The following is a 19,228-nucleotide window of genomic DNA, read 5'->3' on the forward strand; positions in this document are numbered from 1 at the left end:
ATCTGAGTCCGAGGGATCTGAGGAGGGGTTTGGAGAGCCTTCGGTGTCAGAGGGAGGCTCTGATGCATTACAGGACTCTCAGTCAGAGGAAGAGCCGGGCCCCTCCAATCGTGTTCTGTATGATGCTCAGCTGTGTGAGGAGGAAGTTTCCAACTCTGAGACTTCACAGATGAATCTATTTAGAGACACTTGAAGTACAAGGCAGTTTAGCAGATCAGATCAGAGAAAGTCTATGAGGCAACTCAGCAAAAGGAGGAAACATGCAAACATTCCTTGACATGCAAACAGGGATGGTCGTAGGCTGGAACAGAACAGCTGCCTCGGCCGGACGACAGCAGACATCATGGAAGGAAGTATGACATTGGGGCTCGGTGGGGCCCCCACCAAGAGACAGGTTCCAGCAGCCTGTCCAGCAGCCCAGCAGGGCCCAGAGGTCAGAACCCTCAGCAGACCAGTGGCACCTCGCAGGGTTCCGGCTGGCCCATGGGGTTTTGCCCCAGGGCATGTCCTGAGGTCCTCTATCCTTGCAGGCTACATTTGATGGGGATCTAGATTACCTAGCACTGTTTCTCAGCCAGACCATCAGCCACCTGGACCAATATGCCCAGTTCTACCCTTCACAGTGGGCTATGGTGGTGGCAGTGACTTCAACGCTGCAGGGTAAAGCCACAGAATGGGTGGCAGACCTGCACAGTGAACATGCAAGGGAGTTGGCGGATGCAGGTCTCTTCCTGAAAGCTCTACGTGCTCAGTTTGAGGATGGATCTCGTGCCCAACAAGCAGAAGATTTATTGGCGACTAAATCCTGAATAATAGTCTCCCTGCCTGAGCTGCTGGAGGCCATCTCAGGGTTAGTAGTGGAGTTTTCCAGGCTTATGGTCCTGAGGGACTTCAATTTACTACCTGTGAGTTTGGCCTTGGAAGGCGTCCAGGAGATCTTGGCTACCATAGCAGACATGGGCCTAATCAAAATCATCTCGAGTCCAACTCAGGACAATAGTCACATACCAGATTTGATCTGCTTGTCGGAGTAATGGCAACATGACTAGTGGGGAACCTGTTGGTATTCCCCTTGTCATGGTCAGATCATGCCCTGTTGGCCTTCAGATTCTCTTATAATGTCCCTTCCACAGGGAGGCCAGACCCATTTGAGCAGTCTGTCCCTGGCAACTAATGGATCCAAAATGGCTTCCAGAGGGAACTGGGGAATGTCCGGGGGGGGGGGTTGCTGCACATTCCTGCCAAAGCTCTGGTAACATCCTGGAATCACAGGGGAGCCAAAGTTTTGGACAGGGTCATGCCTGTGTGACCTGTCTTGACCCATCACTGACAACTCTTCCCATGGTTCACAGAGAAACTGAAGGTTAAAAAAGGGTTAAGAGACATCTAGAATGCTGCTGGAGGAAAATGAAGGATGACTCCAACTAGATACCACTTATAGCCACTATTAAGGCCTACTTTGTGGTGATAAGAGTGGCAAAACCTTATTATCCACCCCTATTGCATCCGCAGTGTGTCCTCCAGCAGCCCTGTTCAGAGTCATCCATTCTCCAGCATGACCGATGGAGAATCCACAATAGATGGGGTTAATCCTTGTCTTCCTACCCAGAGACCAAGTCAATCAACGCTTTGCCACGCCTCTTCCCTTGGGCTAGGATACCCAGTCTTGACTTGGTCTTTGCCCATATGAGATGTGTAAAGCTTGGCTTAGTCTTTAGGCAGAGACAATGATCAGGTCGTATTTTTCATTCCGGCTGCAAATCAGAACAAGGTCCTAGATCTCATTAATTCGGAGTGTCGGGTCTTTTGGAGGCCACAAAGCAACCAACAATCGGACTTAATTTTACATCACAGCTGCATGCAACACTGCAGGCTCATTGCCCTGCACTTGGGGCTAATACTGCATAGGTGCCTGATTCAATCTCACTGTTCCTTATTGCTAATTTGTCAGGCCTTAGGTGGAATAGGCCTGCAAGCAGACATAAGCAAGTTGCCATTTTTTGGGGCTCACACAAGGCCTCCCTGACCATTGCATTGATCTGGCTGCCGCCAAGTGAGACACATGACCTGGCTGTTACCATTGAATTAGTCTTACAGTCACTAAGCGAACTACATGTGACTGAACATTACCATTGAATTTGTCTTGCCGTCACTAAGTGAACCACATGTGCATTGGCTGTTACCATTGAGTTGGTCTTGCCATTTCTAAGTGAACTACACATGCATTGGCTGTTACATTGACTTGGTCTGGCCATCACTAAGTGAAACACATCACTAAGTGAAACACATGTGAGTTGGTTGTCACCGTTGAGTTGGTCTTGCTGTCACTAAGAGAGTTATTTGGCCCTGCTACCATCAGGAGCATTGCATGTGTGAGGGGAGTACCATTAATTTGGTTCTGCAGCCACGATTGATCCTCGAGTACACTGTTTCTTACAATGAGTGGCTCTGCCACTCAGTACTCTGCTCCTTACTATTGAGATTCCTCTCAGTACACCACTGAGATATATCTGTTTTTGAGATCCCTCTCAGCATACCACCGAGATATCTCTGATTGCAATGGCAGACAACTTGGCATCTCAGACTTCACAAGATACTCCCAAGAAAAGGAAGTCTAAATCCTCCAAACAGGAGGCGGCTAGTAAACTTAAGGTCAAGGCTATTTCTGCCAAGAAATCCTTTTAAGGCAGCTAAGAGGGAGGCCAGCAGGAGGCACCAGGCCTTAGAGAAACAATTCTCTAGGGCGCAAAGGCAACAAGGTGTGTCTGCATCTGGACTGACATCTCCTGCTCCCATGGAGGCCTTGGTCTTTGGACCACAGCATGCTCCTTCTACTTCAACTGCCCCAGAGGCCCTGTCCCCAGAAGGAGAGTCAGTATACTCTCTAATTCCTAGGGCAGCACAGGTGGAAATGATTCCTCGTGGTGAGACATCTGACCTCCAGCCCCCCCCATTGACAGCGAAGGTCACACACCTCAGACCAGAGGCAACATTCATGCCCACAGCGACTGGGCCTTAGCCCTCAGAACCTCATGTCTTGTGGGCCCTGATCCAGGGCATAGCTTCCACAATTCACCATGGAAGCGGAACCGGGTTGGTAATATCAGAGGCCCCTTCCTTCCTCTCCCAGGCAGAAGTTGCTGGCTCCCAGGGGTCGATCTCTCCTTCTAGATCTTCTAGGAGCAGACTCTCACTCACAGGAGAGTATGTACAGATGGAACAAGGTTTGTTGGAAGATGAGGACCTGTCTCCTGATCCTCCTCCCATCATAGGACTCTTTAATCCATCTCTCTTTAAATCAATGCTCCACAAGGCCAGTATTATCGCAAAAAACGGCTCTAGTCGAGTTCCCCAAGAAAGGCCCTCCACTAGCCAGGACACCAGTACGGTGTTCTCACAATCCACCTTTACCCAACAACACATTCCCTCTCCCCCCCCTTTATTCCTGGACACAATACAGGCTCAATGGGGGACACCAGGCACCTTCCCCCCACTGGGAGGAACAGATAAGATGCTGTTTAATGTGGATCCCACGCTTTCAGCGGTGTTAGATGTTCCTGTGGTGGATGAACCCTTAACGCCATTGTTCTCTTCCTCCACGATATCAAGAGATATGGCAGAGGCTCTGAAGGCGGAAGACAAGAAATCGGAGCTTACCTTCTGCAGAACTCACCAGGCCGCAGCATGGGCCATAAGAGCAGCTACTTCTGCCTCCTTTTTCACCATTCTCTGGCTCTGTCAGCTGCAGGCCAGAATCCCACTGTAGGAGGTATGAATACACCATGACTTGAGCAAGTTAGTGGCTGCCTCAGAATACACGGTGGACGCGTCACTACATGCTGCCAGTTTTTCTTCTCAAACCATGGCATCCAATGTCACCACTCGCAGACTCTTGTGGCTTAAACATTGGTGGGCTGATACCCAGTCCAAGTGGCATTTAGCGGCTGCTCCGTACTGCGGTGGACAGCTATTCGGTGAGGCGCTGAATCATCTTTAGGAATGTAAAGAAGAACTTGTTCAACACCTGACAAACAAAGTTCATTCCCAGTTGGAACCCATGTGTGGTGCAGATCCATGTGAGATACCTGGGGAAAGATCTCATACACCTATCTGAGAATAGTGCAAATCCTGTTGGACTTGATGAAGTGGACAGGGTCCTCGATGCCATCAGTGCAACCACTATCAATTAGATCTTGTCTCTCCTGGTTGGTGAAAGTTTTCAGGATGGTGACAGCCAGTTGGGTTCATGCAGTGATAAATTCTTCACTGCACATGAATCTTATAACTACAACTCTTTAAAGTTACTCTGTAAACTTACAATTCTATGAAGTTACTCATTCATTGTGAGGACATCTGACCAGAAGTATGCATCTGAGCAAGTGTAGTCTTAAAAACAGCAGTAGTTTGAATATAGCAGTAATTCATCCTAGGTAAGTGCTTATGTGATTGCAATGTCTGGTTTAGTTCACTGCAACATTTGTTTTGCAGCTGGAACGTTTTGTGGGACTTTTTAAAAGTTTTGGTACTGTCCTATTTGTATGCAATTTGCTAGTTTACTTGGACAGATTTCTTATCTAGAGTCTTTAGTTTGTGCTCTTCAGGTTGAAATTCAGTGGCCAACTCAACTGATATGTTCTATTGAACATATCAGCCCCCTCTTCAACAAAGACCCTGCAGGAAAAGGACAGTATGGACAACTGTTGGATCTGGCAGAGTAAGAGTGTGACCATAAACATGATGCTTTTGGTGTGCCTCTGCATAATAGTTAGTATCCCTACTGAACTTCATATGGATACTAAGGTGGCAAATTCAGCTGTTTCTGATAATGATGACTGAACTGGGCAGGGGATGTAATCTGCAAGGAAAAAGAGGTCTTGGATAAGGAAGGTCTGCATCAGGTGTTGCAAATCAGCAACATGTAGTGAGTAGGTTATCTAAAAAGAGAAGCTATCTTCTGGTTTGCGACTCAACTGTAAGACGTGTCTATTTAGGAAAGGATGTGGAGGTTTTGAAAGAGGTGAGGTATTTGCCTGGTGCTACTGCCAGCAGAGAAGAGAGGCACATTGTTAAGATTTGTAGGAAGCAATTCAGGAAAATGCTGTCTACTGTATCATTTCCCATGGGTTTCCTGGCAATTTTTATTTTCATTTCACATCCTTAGCTTGTTTAAATTTCTTCAACACAAATCACAGCAGACACTTCAGTAACAAGGGTCAAAATTAACGGGTCAACATATGTCATGTTCTAGGAAGAAAAAATATCCTTATTATACTGGAGTTTTCCAGTTCTGTACACAATGCCTGAATTATACTCCCATCATGCAATTACTCATAATTTATTGTTCTGCTGGAGACCAATCTCAGGCTCTTCCTAGATAGAAAAGGCATTAGATGGAAAACAAGACCTTTTCATTCATGGCTATGAATTCATTTTTAATCAAATATCTTGACTGGCTGGCTTCTAGCCCCTACCTCCAAATGAAAAATCACTTTGCTTTTCAAGCAGTTCAAATGTTTTACACAGAAACATGTTGCTTTGTTTTTATCCCTGTCTTTACATTCATCTCTGCACACACTATTCTGCTATCCCCTATGTTCTGTCTCTTGCTAATTTGATTTCCAAATTATCTCTTAAAGGTGTGAAAGAAATCAGCTCTCTGGAAATCAGTCCCAGTGCCCACGAAGTTGTCCTCAATCTCCACACTGATTTTATCCTGAAATGTTCAGGCCACAACGAGGTTTTATGGAAAACAGACAATAAGCATTCCAAACTAGACACTTTCCTGGAGAAAAGGGGCACCATTTTTACCAACACCCTCACATTAAGGAACTTGACTGGTTTAAACACAGGTGAATATTCCTGTGCCGACAATCAAGTCCTGGATGAAAAGGCCATCTACATTTTTGTACCAGGTACTGGTGATTGCACAACTTTGATACTTCTAATCGTGTAACTTATGCTTCAGGTGTATGCATGCATTTGGTTCTGTGGAATTAATAGAAAGTTCAGAAGAAAAGCAAAGACTCCGTTATGGATGCAAACATGGCTTTCCAGATAACTCAGTCAGATTTACACATTTTCCAGCCCACACTACATTTCATAGAATATTAATAATACGATATTTACTTTTTCCTACTATCATCAACCTTTCAGGGAGGACCTTCAAAAGTTGAAGTGGAATGCCCAGATGTAATATCTTTTTTTTTCTTAATATACTGTACTGTGTATCTTAAGCTCTACACCATTGTAATGCATTCCTAACAAATTTCAGCTATGAGAATAAAGGCTTTGAGATGGAGGCAAAAATCCTGTTCCTCCTTTAAACTGATCTATGGTATCAAAACACGATTAATACACAGGGTTTTTTCTTTGAGACAAATTCCTCTGTCTCCATATATAAAAGTTACAACTTTACAAGCCTGTTTAAAACCAATACCTACCATACCAACTGTACATGTATATGCACACACTCATATACTTATACACATGCTAAACCCCAAAATGCACACACATCTATTATATTGTGCAACAGTGTAATAGAGAGGAACCAAGCCCTGTCTCTCTGCCGAGAAAAAATATCTCTGTTGGATTCCTCCTCCACACTGCTTATTGAGCTGCTCTGATCACAAGTGTATCCCTTATTACTGTATTGCATCTAGGAGGCTGTTTGAGGTAATCAATCTAGTCGATGACCAAATCAGCTTCTCTCCATTCTTCTTCCTAGATCTCTCCATGCCTTTCCTACCAAGCACCCAAGAAGACACATTTGTGTTCAGCACAGGCTACGATGAAGTCATTATTCCTTGCCGTGTGACAAATCCCAATGCTACAGTAACTCTTTATGAAAAGAGGGTTAATGATCCAGTCCCTGGAATGTATTTTCCACAGCAAGGCTTTAAAGGCCAGTTCGAAGACAAGACCTACATCTGCAAGGCAACAATAGAAGATGAGGAGTTTGAATCTGAAACATTCTATGTCTACAACCTCCAAGGTGAATCACTATTACACATAGCATTTGCCAGTGTGTGGAGCAGAAAGGGTTTTCTGAATAAAAACATTACCCTAGGTAGGGGTGCAATAACAATAGCACTTAGACCTATATATCGCTTCATAGTGCTAAGTGGTTTACCGAGTCAGCACATCGCCCCCAACAATCTGACTCCTCATTTTACTGCCCTCAGAAGGATGGAAGGCTGAGTCAATCTTGAGCCGGTCAGAATCAAACTGCTGGCAGTTGGCAGAATTAGCCAGCAATATGGCATTCTAGCCTCTGTGCCACCCAACAATGGGAATGCCATACAGAAGAGAAGCCCTATTTGTTTTTTAAAAATGCTTGTGCTCATTTGAAAAAGCAGACTCTGACATCATTCTGGTGGGTGGAAATGACAGATCTTGTGTATCTGCTTCAATAAAAATCTTGGGCAAGCTTTGCAAAGAGATCCATCTTTACCTTTTTTTGGAAAAAATACTTCTGTTTTCAAGGAGAGCACATTTATTAAACAACTGAGAGATTGCAGTGGAAGCTATATCATTACTTGCCAAAGTGATGGACTACTCTTTGGCACTTGAGCAGAGCTGATATGTCTGTTATAGGAGGCTGATCGGTTTGATCTGAGCTGTAATATTTAAGCTGCTTTGCATATAGGGCATTTCTCTGATTATTATAATGTGAATTTATTTTTCTGATTGTCTCTCAACCTGAAGTTGAGGGAATGGTCACATCAGGTCACCTTGTTGATTTGCCAGAGCAGAAACATACTCATATCTCCATTGTGGTTAAGTTCAGTGCCAGGCCAAGGCCTTTGCCCTGTTCTCCACAAGATTTTAAGACTTTAGGCTCTAATAGAAGAGAATGTATCTACCTCAGGGTTGAACTATGGAGTCCTTGGTGCTCTCTGAGCTTCGTTGCTTGCTTGCAGACATTTTATTACCCAACTAGGTAACATAATCAGCCGGATTGTGTTACCTAGTTGGATAATGAAACATCTTCAAGCAAACAACCAAACCCAGAGAGCATCAAGCACTCCACTTTAGGGTTTCTTCTTGTAGTCCTGCACTGGGCTAGTTATTATTCAGTGTTAATGTCTTATGCTTTATTAATATTGAAGTTTTCAAATTGTCCAACAGAAAACAATTTTCTCACACTGAGATAGCCGCCTGTTGATTGAGCTTGTTGCAACTGTTTTTCTATATAAGTTGCTGTGAGCTAACTTTCTTCCCTATTCACTGTTTTGTTCTTCCACAGTTTCTTCTTCTCCTACATCCTTAATCAACGTTTCTATCAGTGCAGTGAAAACTATTTTGAAACAAGGCGAAAATATCATTGTGACATGTACAGTAGGAGATATTGAGTTGATTCATTATACCTGGAGTTATCCTGGAAAGATGGTAAGCATGTAGACATGGATCTTTGTACATGTATGTACACGCACACACATTCATATGAGTGTTTGCATTTGTGCCTGTGTTTTCTAAATCCCACAACACTATCTTAAGCCCTAGGATATCAAACCGTGTAGTAAGGCTGTATTATTATTATCTTTTTCTTTCCTATTACCTATTCCTTTAGCATCTTATGACTACCACTTTGTTGTTATGATTTATGCTGATTGTTTTATTTAGTATCTTATAATGATTCTGGCCACAGCCATCTTCATTTCATTTTCAGTTGCTAATAACAATCACTGAGTGTTGTGATTCATGATGATTGTATTATGATGATTATGATTTATCACCTGTTGCTTGTATCTACACTGAGAGCGTATGCACCAGAGACAAATACCTTGTGTGTTCAATCATACTTGGCCAATAAAGAATTCAGTCATAGGAAATAAAATAGACTCCAAGATGTTTTCTCTACAGAAGTACGCTTAGACATTATTGCAAAATGGCAATTAAACATTTGACCATAAAAGCAAAACAAAGATATTTCCTTTCTTAATTATTACAGAAATAACTGCAAACATTCTTTTCTAATCACAATAGTGACAAAATGTGCATCATAACTCCAGCAAATCCATTCATGTTGGCCCCACCACAGGAAAAGCCTAATCATCTGTTGGTGTTAGTTATATTTATGCCCCTAGAATAATGGTCAATTATATGGAAATAGCCCAATAAGTATATTGGTCTCATCAATGTAAGCATTTATATTGTGAACATTTTGAATTGGCTTCAGAAGACAGCCAGCAAGAAGTGATTTCAACAAGTGGGTTATTGTGGATAATCAGAATGCTTCTGCATTCTGACCAACAGCTATTTCTGGACCCACTTTCAGGCACTGGCTAAACAACAACTTTACAATTCTCCAACCTTGAGATTATCACATGACTCACCCAAACCAAGTCTTTCTCCTTTCGGTAGGAATGCACCTGGATTATGAGCAATTGCTGATAAAAGGCCCTCCTTGTCATTGAAGTTATGTGACTGTCCAGCATGAGTGCAAGATCTAAGAGAGCCCCCAGATCCTTAAAGCACAATGCTTTAAGGCAGGGCTTTTCAACCAGTGGTAGGTGTGCCACTTGTGGTACATTTACCACTTGTGGTACTTTGCTACATGGCAGGTAGTACACACTGCTAGCCAAGTGTAGCAAGGGAGGAGAATGAGCCTAAGCGAGCCAAGCCTGAGGGAGAGGGAGAGGCAGCTGTAGCTGCAGGACTGTCTGGGCTCAGCAGAAGCCCCAGGAGCCGGCAGGGCTCCAGCTGATTGGAGCTTCCAGAAGCAGCTTGGAGCTGGAGGTGAACTGAAGAAAAAGGGGAGGGGGAAGAGAGGAGTGGCTATAAAAGAACATGGTTTTGGTGGGGGAAAGGGAAAAAAGACAACAAGAATGGTTTAATCCATTTAAACAAATGTAATTAGTTTTACCCCCTTTAACTGAGTCAGTCTGTGGCTTTTAGAACGTTTTCTTTAAAGATAAAGTGGCTTAATTTAAAGCTAAAGCTTTTCGCAATTGCTGGAGCCTTTCTGTCTTGTATTGCAACATTGTGACACGTGACATGCCTGAGGCAGCTTAAAGAGAAAAAAAAGAGTTTGTGTTTATTTTCCTGCTTTGCACTTCATTACTGTGTCTTTAAGGGTACAGGGAAGGGATTGGGGGGGTGCATTCTTACTACACTGTGGAAGAACTCAGAAGGGCCAACCAGCTAGCTCAGGAGTCTACAAACTTAGAAACTTTAAGACCTGTGGACTTCAACTCCCAGAATTCCTCAACCAGCCATGAGGGCTGAGGAATTCTGGGAGTTGAATCCACAAGTCTTAAAAGTGCCAAGTTTGAAGACCCCTGAACTAGCTGGTAGTGGTGCATATTAATAAACATGGATAAATTCATCATACATTTGTCAGTGCAAAGGGAAAGTGATTCAGCAAAGGAACAGCCACTGAAGAAATTAAAACTGGTTCTTTTTTTTCTACAGTTTGTAATAGTTTATTAGATTATAGAATAAAATACAAAAATACAAAAGCAAATAGTAGGACACAGTGGGGAGGAAAAAGGGGGAGAAAGTGAGGGGGAGAAGGGAAAACGAACAGACTTCCTCTGTTGCAGTAGAAGGAAGCATTAACATTAAACCTCAACATTTTACTTTTCCATAATATTATAAACTACCCATTTCTATAACAACAAATGAATCTAATCAGTAAAACCCAAAATCCCCTCCCCCCTTTTTTAGTCATCAGGTTTTTGACACCTTGCTAAGCACTGGTGGTACTCAAATATTGTCATGTCCTAAAAGTGGTACAATCTGTGAAAAGGTTGAAAAGCCCTGCTTTAAGGCAGATCTCCCAAATCCTAAAGCTCAGTTCCAGAAATTAGTAGCATCTTCTCAGCTCTGCCTCTTTGCAAATTATTTGCAATTTAGAGACATTTTTTCTTCATTTCTCCTCTGTGTATTTGAGATTGGAATACTGCCTTGCAATATCGACACAGATATTCTGCTGCAACTTATGTTTGTTTTTAAAAATATAACATGGAAGCTGAGAAAGATGTGCATTTTATCATCCAGAGTAGCAGATTTATATTTTTTTATTATTATCAAATATCCTCATCAAAGAAGTGTTCTAACAAAAGAGAATTAGCATCCTGCTTCTTGAGGAGGGAAAAGCTATACTGCGACTTTATTATATATATTTCAGGTTTGATATTGGTATGTTTTCTCTTGAAGTCTTACGTGTCATACGTGCTGGTTTGCCATGTAACCATCAGACATTATACTAACAACAGAGGAATAATTGCCATAGACACAATAAAGAAAATATATTTCCCTAAATGAAAAATAAACCCATTTAATTATTTGAGAATATATGTGTTTATGTTCCTTGTTTTTTGAGCTTCGGAAACTCTGAATGGATTAGTATTGAGTATTACTTCCACTGCATTATGTTTACTGTCTTTCACAGGTAGGCAAAGAGGTAAAGCCTGCGACAATTATTGTTCCAGGACATTATACTAGTTCTATCCTAACCATTCATAATGCAGACTTGAATGATCAGGGTCTATATGCATGTGAGGCCATGGACACGTATCATGGACAGAAAGAAGAACAAAGTATCTTTATCAGAGTGATCGGTATGTTGGATGAAATATTTTTCTTGTCACCAAGCTGATACCATATCTTCCTGAAATAACTTTTATGCTTTAGGCATTTCAGTAGTACATAGTGCTGATTTTCATAGGCAACATTGGGGGGGGGGAATCTCTTTTCAGTTCATTCCATTGAAAAATAATAATAATGTGTAAATCAGTTTACCAGTATCATTTTGTTTTGTTTAAGAAATGCGCATTTGTTATAAGACTATAAACAAAATTACAAGGCACCCCTGTTGAAGTGTTATATTTTGCTCAAGATGTCAGCTTTTTTTCTGGAAAAAGCATAGATTGCATGGCACAGGTGGCTTTTTTAAAAAAAATTCTAAACTTGGATTGTGTTCCAGACACTGGTTTTCTTTCACAAAACTTTATGCAATAGATATGCCAAGCTTCAACCCAAATTGCTCAGAAAAAGAGCAAAACAATATTTTCCTTATTAGTTGCCTGATACTTTTGTTCTTTCAGAAACACTGAAAAATATTTTCTTGCAAAGTTTCTCAAAATGACTCTTCTTTATGTTGAAGGGAACTAAAATAAATCAATGAATTCCTAGACCAGGGGTAGGCAACCTTGGCTCTTTTATGACTCATGGACTTCAACTCCCAAAATTCCTGAGCCAGCTTGGCTGGCTCAGGAATTCTGGGAGTTGAAGTCCATGAGTCATAAAAGAGCTGAGGTTGCCTACCCCTGTCCTAGACAAAAGCCTGGTTTTGACATGAGAGGATTAACTTGGTGATTAGCCGATGTCATCACTGCAGTTGCCTAAAATCTTGATGCATTTTAGCTATTTCCATAATGAGGAACTTCTGTTTCAAAGCAGTTGCTCTCTCTGAAACAAGCAAGCCATCAAAAATAGCAATTTTGCAGATCAGTTTCCCCCCTGCTAAAGAGCAGGGGAATTTTTTTTTCTAGACTCCAAGAAAGAAAACAGATGTTCCAGGTTGTCTAATACATCTAACCCTGGATTAATCCAACACTGTAGGGAGGAGGTGACAAAAAGGATCCTCAAACTTGCTGTGCTTTATATCTCATTGAAAAAGAAGGTAGTCTGGCAGTACACTACAAAGTTATTTTTGTTCTGTGACCAGTTAGAATAAGACTTTGAAAAGAAGCTATCATTCTGGGAATGGTTTGATCCTGTTGCTCCTGAGGAAGTGGACATGATCTTAGGGAGTATGCATGTATGTGTGGTCTATAACATGAGTTTTAGACCCATGTCTCTCCTGGTTTGTGAAAGTTTCCTGGGAGGCAACAGGTGGATGGACTCTGGCAGTGATTCATGCGTCCTTACAGGAGCTGGTACTGCCCCAGCACTTTAAGGAGGCTGTGGTCTGCCCTCTTCTCAAGAAGCCATTGCTGGGGGGCGGGGCCAGCTGTCAGAGCAAGTATACCCCTCCCTTTGGAATGAAAGTAATGTGTTACTACAAACAACAGTCAAGCTTCTTTACTAAGGATATACTAAGCATATGATTCAAACTTATGTTTAAAAACATAAAGCCAGCCTTTCTCTGGGAAGAAAATAAAAAACACTCCAAGATGTTGCTTCACTACTGATGGAAGGAAAGATACCTAATTTAGCACCCAACTCTCGGAAAGCATACGTTTAAGATATCAAAGGATTTACAGGGCATTAAAAGGGAACTTCACGCAAGTCTCTACCCACGCAGAAATCGTCTCTGGTGGTCAAAGAGTGAACTTCACGGAAGTCTCAAGCTGATAAACCAGGATCGTGAGAAACTAGTTCAAAACTGTATGGAGAACCCACTGAAGGAGATGGCTGAGTCCAAAGTGTCGCATTGTTCACATGTATCATCCCAGCAATCACACGCGGTTCCCCCTCACACCTCTAAAAAAGCTTCACCCCTTTGTTATAACTCGCCACAATCTCAGGCGCATTCCAGCATATCACAACAACCTTCCGTCTCAGGCGCCTCCCATCAATCCAAAGCATCTTCTCATCATAGCCATGCTTCCCGAGTCTCCAGAGCAGAGAGTCTGGCTGCTCAATTTGGGCAAGCACAAATCGATGCCGCAGAGACAACCACATTCTATGCATTGCAAGGGAAGAGCAACTGATAAAGGAAGAAATGGCTAAACGAAAGGCAGAAAGGGCCAAAGCTCAGGCCAGGCTTGAGTTTCTGCAATGAGAACAGGAGGCGGCAGGAAAAGCGACAAGAGTTGCAGCCCTACAGGCGGAGGCGGAGGGCACTGCCTTCGCACACAATTGGGAAGGACTAGAAGTTTAAAACCTGCATGACCATGTGCAGGTCTACATTGACCAGCGCATGATACGACATGAGTAGACAGGAGTGCCATGGTCAACCACAAATCTACTAAGACCAAGTAGACAGGAGGGAGAATCTCAACCATCAGATGTCCAAATCAGTCAGAGAGCCAACATCGCACCATCTGGATCACGAAACCTTCCCTCCAGAGCTGTGCAATTGACCCCACCAAACCAAACCACAAATGGTAATCGGATGGGTCCATTTGCAACAACATCGACTCCGCAGCAGGAGAGCAGACAAGGCACCGTAATTCCTGAGCTCAATGCAACGGCACAGGAATTCTGGCCAAACCCTCAAGGCCCCTCGTATGCACCATGGCAAGTTACCCTCAGCAGGCAGCATGCTGAAGAAAATCACCAGCCAGCCCTGGCACATGCCCCTGCTCTTGGGAGCAATGCACCACTTCCACCTAACTACACCCCCTACGCAGCACCAATGTACCCTTCAACATCCGGTGGAAGAAGGCAGGATATGGCATCCAGAGGTGTGCAACAATTCTCTGACAAATTGGGGAAGGTGTACTTATTTTGGAAGCAAATTTTCAAGCACACCCTCCACAACAACAGGTTGGACCCAACCAAAGAGATCGAGCTTATGATGCCATGGCTGGGACCAAAATCTGCAAAGTTAGTGGAGAACATCTACGTATCCCAATTAGGTGACCCACACATTGCACTTCAGCAAGCCTGGGAAATGCTCAATAAGCACTATGGGGCACCCGCATTGACACAGTCCTCATTCTTAAATTGTCTCTACGAATTCTCTGACATCAACATCAATGATCCTAGCCAGATTTGGGAATTCTCCAATTTACTTAAAACAGCTCCGGGCAGCACAACAAAATCCCACCATGCTGGGACTTGTCTGTCTTGACCAGTTCAAGATGCAAAAGACTATCATCCAAAAACTACCAAGGCAGTTGAAGGACAAATGGTTCAATGAATCCAAGTCTTACAAGAAACAAGACTCTAGCAAACCTCCCCCCTTTTCTGTTTTTGCAGAGTGTGTTTCCTGCCAATCAGACCGGTACCCTTACCACATCAGCAACAATGAAAAATGTTTTCCATCGGCCAAAAGGACCAGTCAGAATTCTGGCGCAACCAAGGGTCTGTCCCAAACCACAAAGGCCAAAAAGTCGTATTTCCGTACACAAGACAGAGATCACAACCTGCCCAAAGAAGACTTTAGACAAGCAACTGCCGAGGAAAACTCAAGCTGAACCTCTGCAATCAGATAAAGGCCTGACTTGTCCAATTCATAAATCTTCACACTCTCTGAATAAGTGTAGAGAATTTGGAAAGAAGTCCATGGATGAATGAAAGTTCCTGGTCAAAGAGTACAAATTATGCCTCAAGTGCTGTGAGTCTACAGAACACATGGCCAAAAATTGCGCAGTGAAGGTGGAGTGCTACTTATGCAAGAGTGGCAAGCACCTGGGGGCCTTGCATCCAAACTCTAAACAGCCATAAAAAGCAACCTCTACTCCTCCTATGACAAAGGAGTTTCAAGGTGGCTCCAAAGACCACCCAGAAACAGTCAAGGTCCACTGTACGGCAATATGTGGTGACTCACCATGCCCTCGTTCATGCGCTCACATCTGTTTGGCTAAAATCTACCCCAACAGATGCCTGGAAGAAGCCGTAAAGATGTAATAGATATACAAAGCACTAACACAATAGCTAAGTCAGAATTCTTCAACCTCTTTAATGTTCCAACTGAGGAAACATTTTACAAAGTATTGACGTGCACTGTGCCCCAGAACACAGCAGGGAGGAAAGCCTATGGACTGTGCATAGAGTCGTTAGATGGAAGCTCATGGTTCCGACTGCCACCAGTGACAAAATGGGACTCCTTACCAAACAACTGCAGTCAAATTCCAACACCAGAGGTGGCAAGACTTATACCTCACCATTGCACATCGCGGATCACATCCCTCCCCTAGATACCGAGGCCGAAATTCTACTTATGTTGGGACAAGATGCCCCCGACTCCTATGCCTATCAGAATATAGTCAGAAGCCCATCAGGCAGCCCAATTGCCCTTAAGATGAACCTTGGATGGATCATCACAGGAAGGGTCTGTGTCGATTGGCTGCAAGCCCCAACCCAAGCATACATCGCAGCGACTTTCGTTCTCAGTAATGGGAGAGCATCCCACATGAAACCATGCCAAGAACACTTCACGCTTTCGACAACCAAACCCATTTTAGGAGAGATAGTGTTCCAAACCAGCAAAAATGACAATGACATGGCCATGTCGATAGAGAACAAAGAATTTCTAGAGCTTAAGGATAAGGAATTCCTGCAGGATACTACAGGGAGTTGGGTAGCCCCACTACCTTTCCATATACCCAGACTGTGCCTGCCTAACAATCATGAGCAAGCGCTCTCTTGCCTCAACAGTCTGAAGAGAATCATGAACAAAAAGCCCGAAATGAAAGCTTATCTAGTAGAGTTCATGGAAAAGATGTTCCAGAGCAGACACACAGAGCCTGCCCTACCACTGAATAAAGATGAAGAATGCTGGTATCTACCATTCTTTGGAGTGTACCACCCACAAAAGCCAGGCCAGGTAAGAGTAGTCTTCAATGCCATTGCACAGTACCAAGGCATCTCTTTGAACAAAGTCCTTCTCACAAGGCCTGACCTCATCAACAGTCTGCTTGGAGTGCTCATTCGCTTCAGAAAGGAAGCTGTGGCAGTCATGGCTGACATCCAGCAAATGTTTTATTTGTTCTACATCAGGGAAGATCATCGAAATTACATGCGCTTCTTGTGGTTCAGCGGTGACCAACACAGCCAGCAGATAACAGAATACAGAATGCGAGTGCACATTTTTGGAGACGGCTCTTCCCCCACAATTGTTAACTACGGCCTGCAACACACCGCCTGTATGGGTGAAGCTGAACATGGTGCAGATGCCAGATACTTCATAGAATGGGATTTCTATGTTGATGACAGCCTAAAATCTGTACCCACTCCAGCAGAAGCTATAGACCTACTAAAAAGGACACGCCAGATGTTAGTGGCAGCTAACCTTAGGCTGCACAAAATTGCATCCAACAGTGAAGAAGTGTTGGCAGCCTTCAATCCTGAAGACCATGCTAAAGGTCTACAGAACCTCAACTTTGGCACAGACGATCCTCACATCCATCATAGTCTCGGTTTGTGTTGGGACTTGAAGGACGTCTTCAATTTTAGAACCCCGGCAAGAGACAACACTTTCACAAGAAGCGGAGTCTTGTCAACAGCAAACAGCTTGTTCGACCCTCTATGTTTTGCTGCACCCATAACAGTCCAAGGGAAGCTTCATCTGCACTCACTCTCCCAACACATCACGGACTGGGACAAGCCGCTTCCGCCAGAGCACAAGCAAGAGTGGGAAACATGACACAGATCCGTAAGTTGTCTCCAAAGTGTCCGTATACAGTATGTTCCCATTTCACTTGCCACTGCAATGAAGAAAAAGCTGCACGTGTTCTCAGATGCTTCAACAAAGGCAATAGCAGCTGTAGGATACATCAAAGTCTACATCGGGGAGAGCTACGTCGGTTTCATCATGGGAAAGGCAAAACTAACACCACTACAAAGTCACACCGTACCCAGGTTAGAACTCTGCGGTGCCGTTTTAGCTGTAGAAATAGCAGATCTGATAACAAAAGCGATGGACCTTGAGTTACAATCCACCACCTTCTACATAGACAGCAAGGTGGTATTAGGCTACATCCACAACTGAAGCAGACGCTTCTACATCTACGTAAGTAATAGAGTAGAAAGAATCATAAGATCTTCAAATCCTGAACAGTGGCGATATGTGCCAACAGATGAGAATCCAGTGGACCAAGCTACATGGTCTATTCCAGCACCACAGTTGCCAGACTCAATCTGGCTAAAGGGTCCTGAATTCTTGGCTCATCCAGACAGCCAGATCAAGATAATGACGTTCAACCTCAGGTACCCAGCAGGTCACTCAAACAGAATGAGAAAACGAACGTTTGCTTATCAACAAGGATTGGCTCGCTTGGAACGCTTTTCCAGATGGAAACTTCTTGTAGTGGGCATAGCAGTGATTGTTCATTTCCTGCATTGGGAGATGGGTTTCCCAGACAGCTGTCTCCAAGCCTAGAGAGGGATTTTTTGAAGTGTGCAGCAGGATACATACCTAATGGAATTTGAATGTCTGGAAGCTTAAAAAGACTGTCCCAAAGTCTAGTTTTGAACCCGTTTTTGGATAGTCATAATTTACTCCGAGTAGGAGGGCATCTAGTTAAGGCTGAAATAGCTTCAGATATCAAGCACCCTATCATCCTTCCTGCCTGTCAACATGTCACACACCTGTTGGTCCAATACTACCACAAAACCGTCCGCCATCAAGGCAGACACTTCACAGAGGGTGCCATCAGAGCAGCTGGCCTCTGGATCATGGGAGCCAAAAGATGCACCACCACCGTTTTGTACAGATATCTGCATTTCTGTAAACAAGGTGCAAAACAACACCAGTTGATGGTTGAACTGCCACCCGAACGCCTCATTCCAGGACCACCATTTACCAACGTAGGCCTAGATGTATTTGGGCCTTGGTCCATTTCTGCCCGTCGGACCAGAGGTGGTCAAGCCAACAGCAAACGTTGGGCCCTACTTTTCATGTGTCTCAGCATTCGAGCTGTCCACATTGAAGTAATTTAATCTATGAACACTTCTTGTTTCATCAACGCTTTAAGAAGGTTCCAAGGTTACAGAAGCCGAGTTAAAGTTTTTAGATCTCACCGTGGAACTAACTTTGTAGGGTCCTGCAAGGAACTGCATATTGATGAAGGCATTTGTCCCAATTCAGAAATTGACAAGTACTTAAAAGCCCAAAATTGTGTTTGGACATTCAATCTTCCCCATGCATCTCATATGGGATGAGTGTGGGAGTGCATAATTGGCATAGCCTGCAAAATCCTGGACACTATGTTGACAAAGATACCCAAGCTGATGCATGAGGTCCTCACTACCTTCATGGCAGAAGTAGCAGCTATCATCAACACTCGAGCTTTGGTTCCAGTTTCTTCGGATCCTGAAAATCCAACCATTCTTACCCCAGCCACCTTGCTAACCCAGAAGACAGGTGACTGGCCATCCCCATTGGGAAACTTCGTTCCCAAAGACATGTACAAACAGCAATGGAGACAAGTTCAACTGCTGGCCAACACCTTCTGGAAGCACTGGAAGCAAGAATACTTGTCTACCTTTCAAGATCGCCGCAAGCGGAAGACAAAGAGCCCAACCTAGAAGTAGGAGAACTTGTCTTGCTGAGAGACAAGGATGCCCATCAGAACTCTTGGCCCATGGGACTTGTGCACCAGGTCCTACA

At 43.7% G+C, this 19,228-nt stretch overlaps 1 protein-coding gene across 1 annotated transcript in view; it reads left to right on the plus strand.

The window, feature by feature from the left end:
• The window catches only part of PDGFRB (platelet derived growth factor receptor beta), a 132,046-nt gene that overhangs the window by 75,982 nt on the left and 36,836 nt on the right, over nucleotides 1–19,228 (plus strand). Inside the window, exons 3-6 of the mRNA XM_083352291.1 lie at nucleotides 5,637–5,912; nucleotides 6,725–6,991; nucleotides 8,246–8,388; nucleotides 11,396–11,564. Coding sequence (XP_083208417.1) covers nucleotides 5,637–5,912; nucleotides 6,725–6,991; nucleotides 8,246–8,388; nucleotides 11,396–11,564 — 855 coding nt within the window. The remainder of the gene's footprint in view (nucleotides 1–5,636; nucleotides 5,913–6,724; nucleotides 6,992–8,245; nucleotides 8,389–11,395; nucleotides 11,565–19,228) is intronic.

The sequence above is a fragment of the Vipera ursinii genome (genome assembly GCF_947247035.1).
Source record: "Vipera ursinii genome assembly, chromosome: 2".
In the NCBI taxonomy this organism is placed as follows: domain Eukaryota; kingdom Metazoa; phylum Chordata; class Lepidosauria; order Squamata; family Viperidae; genus Vipera; species Vipera ursinii.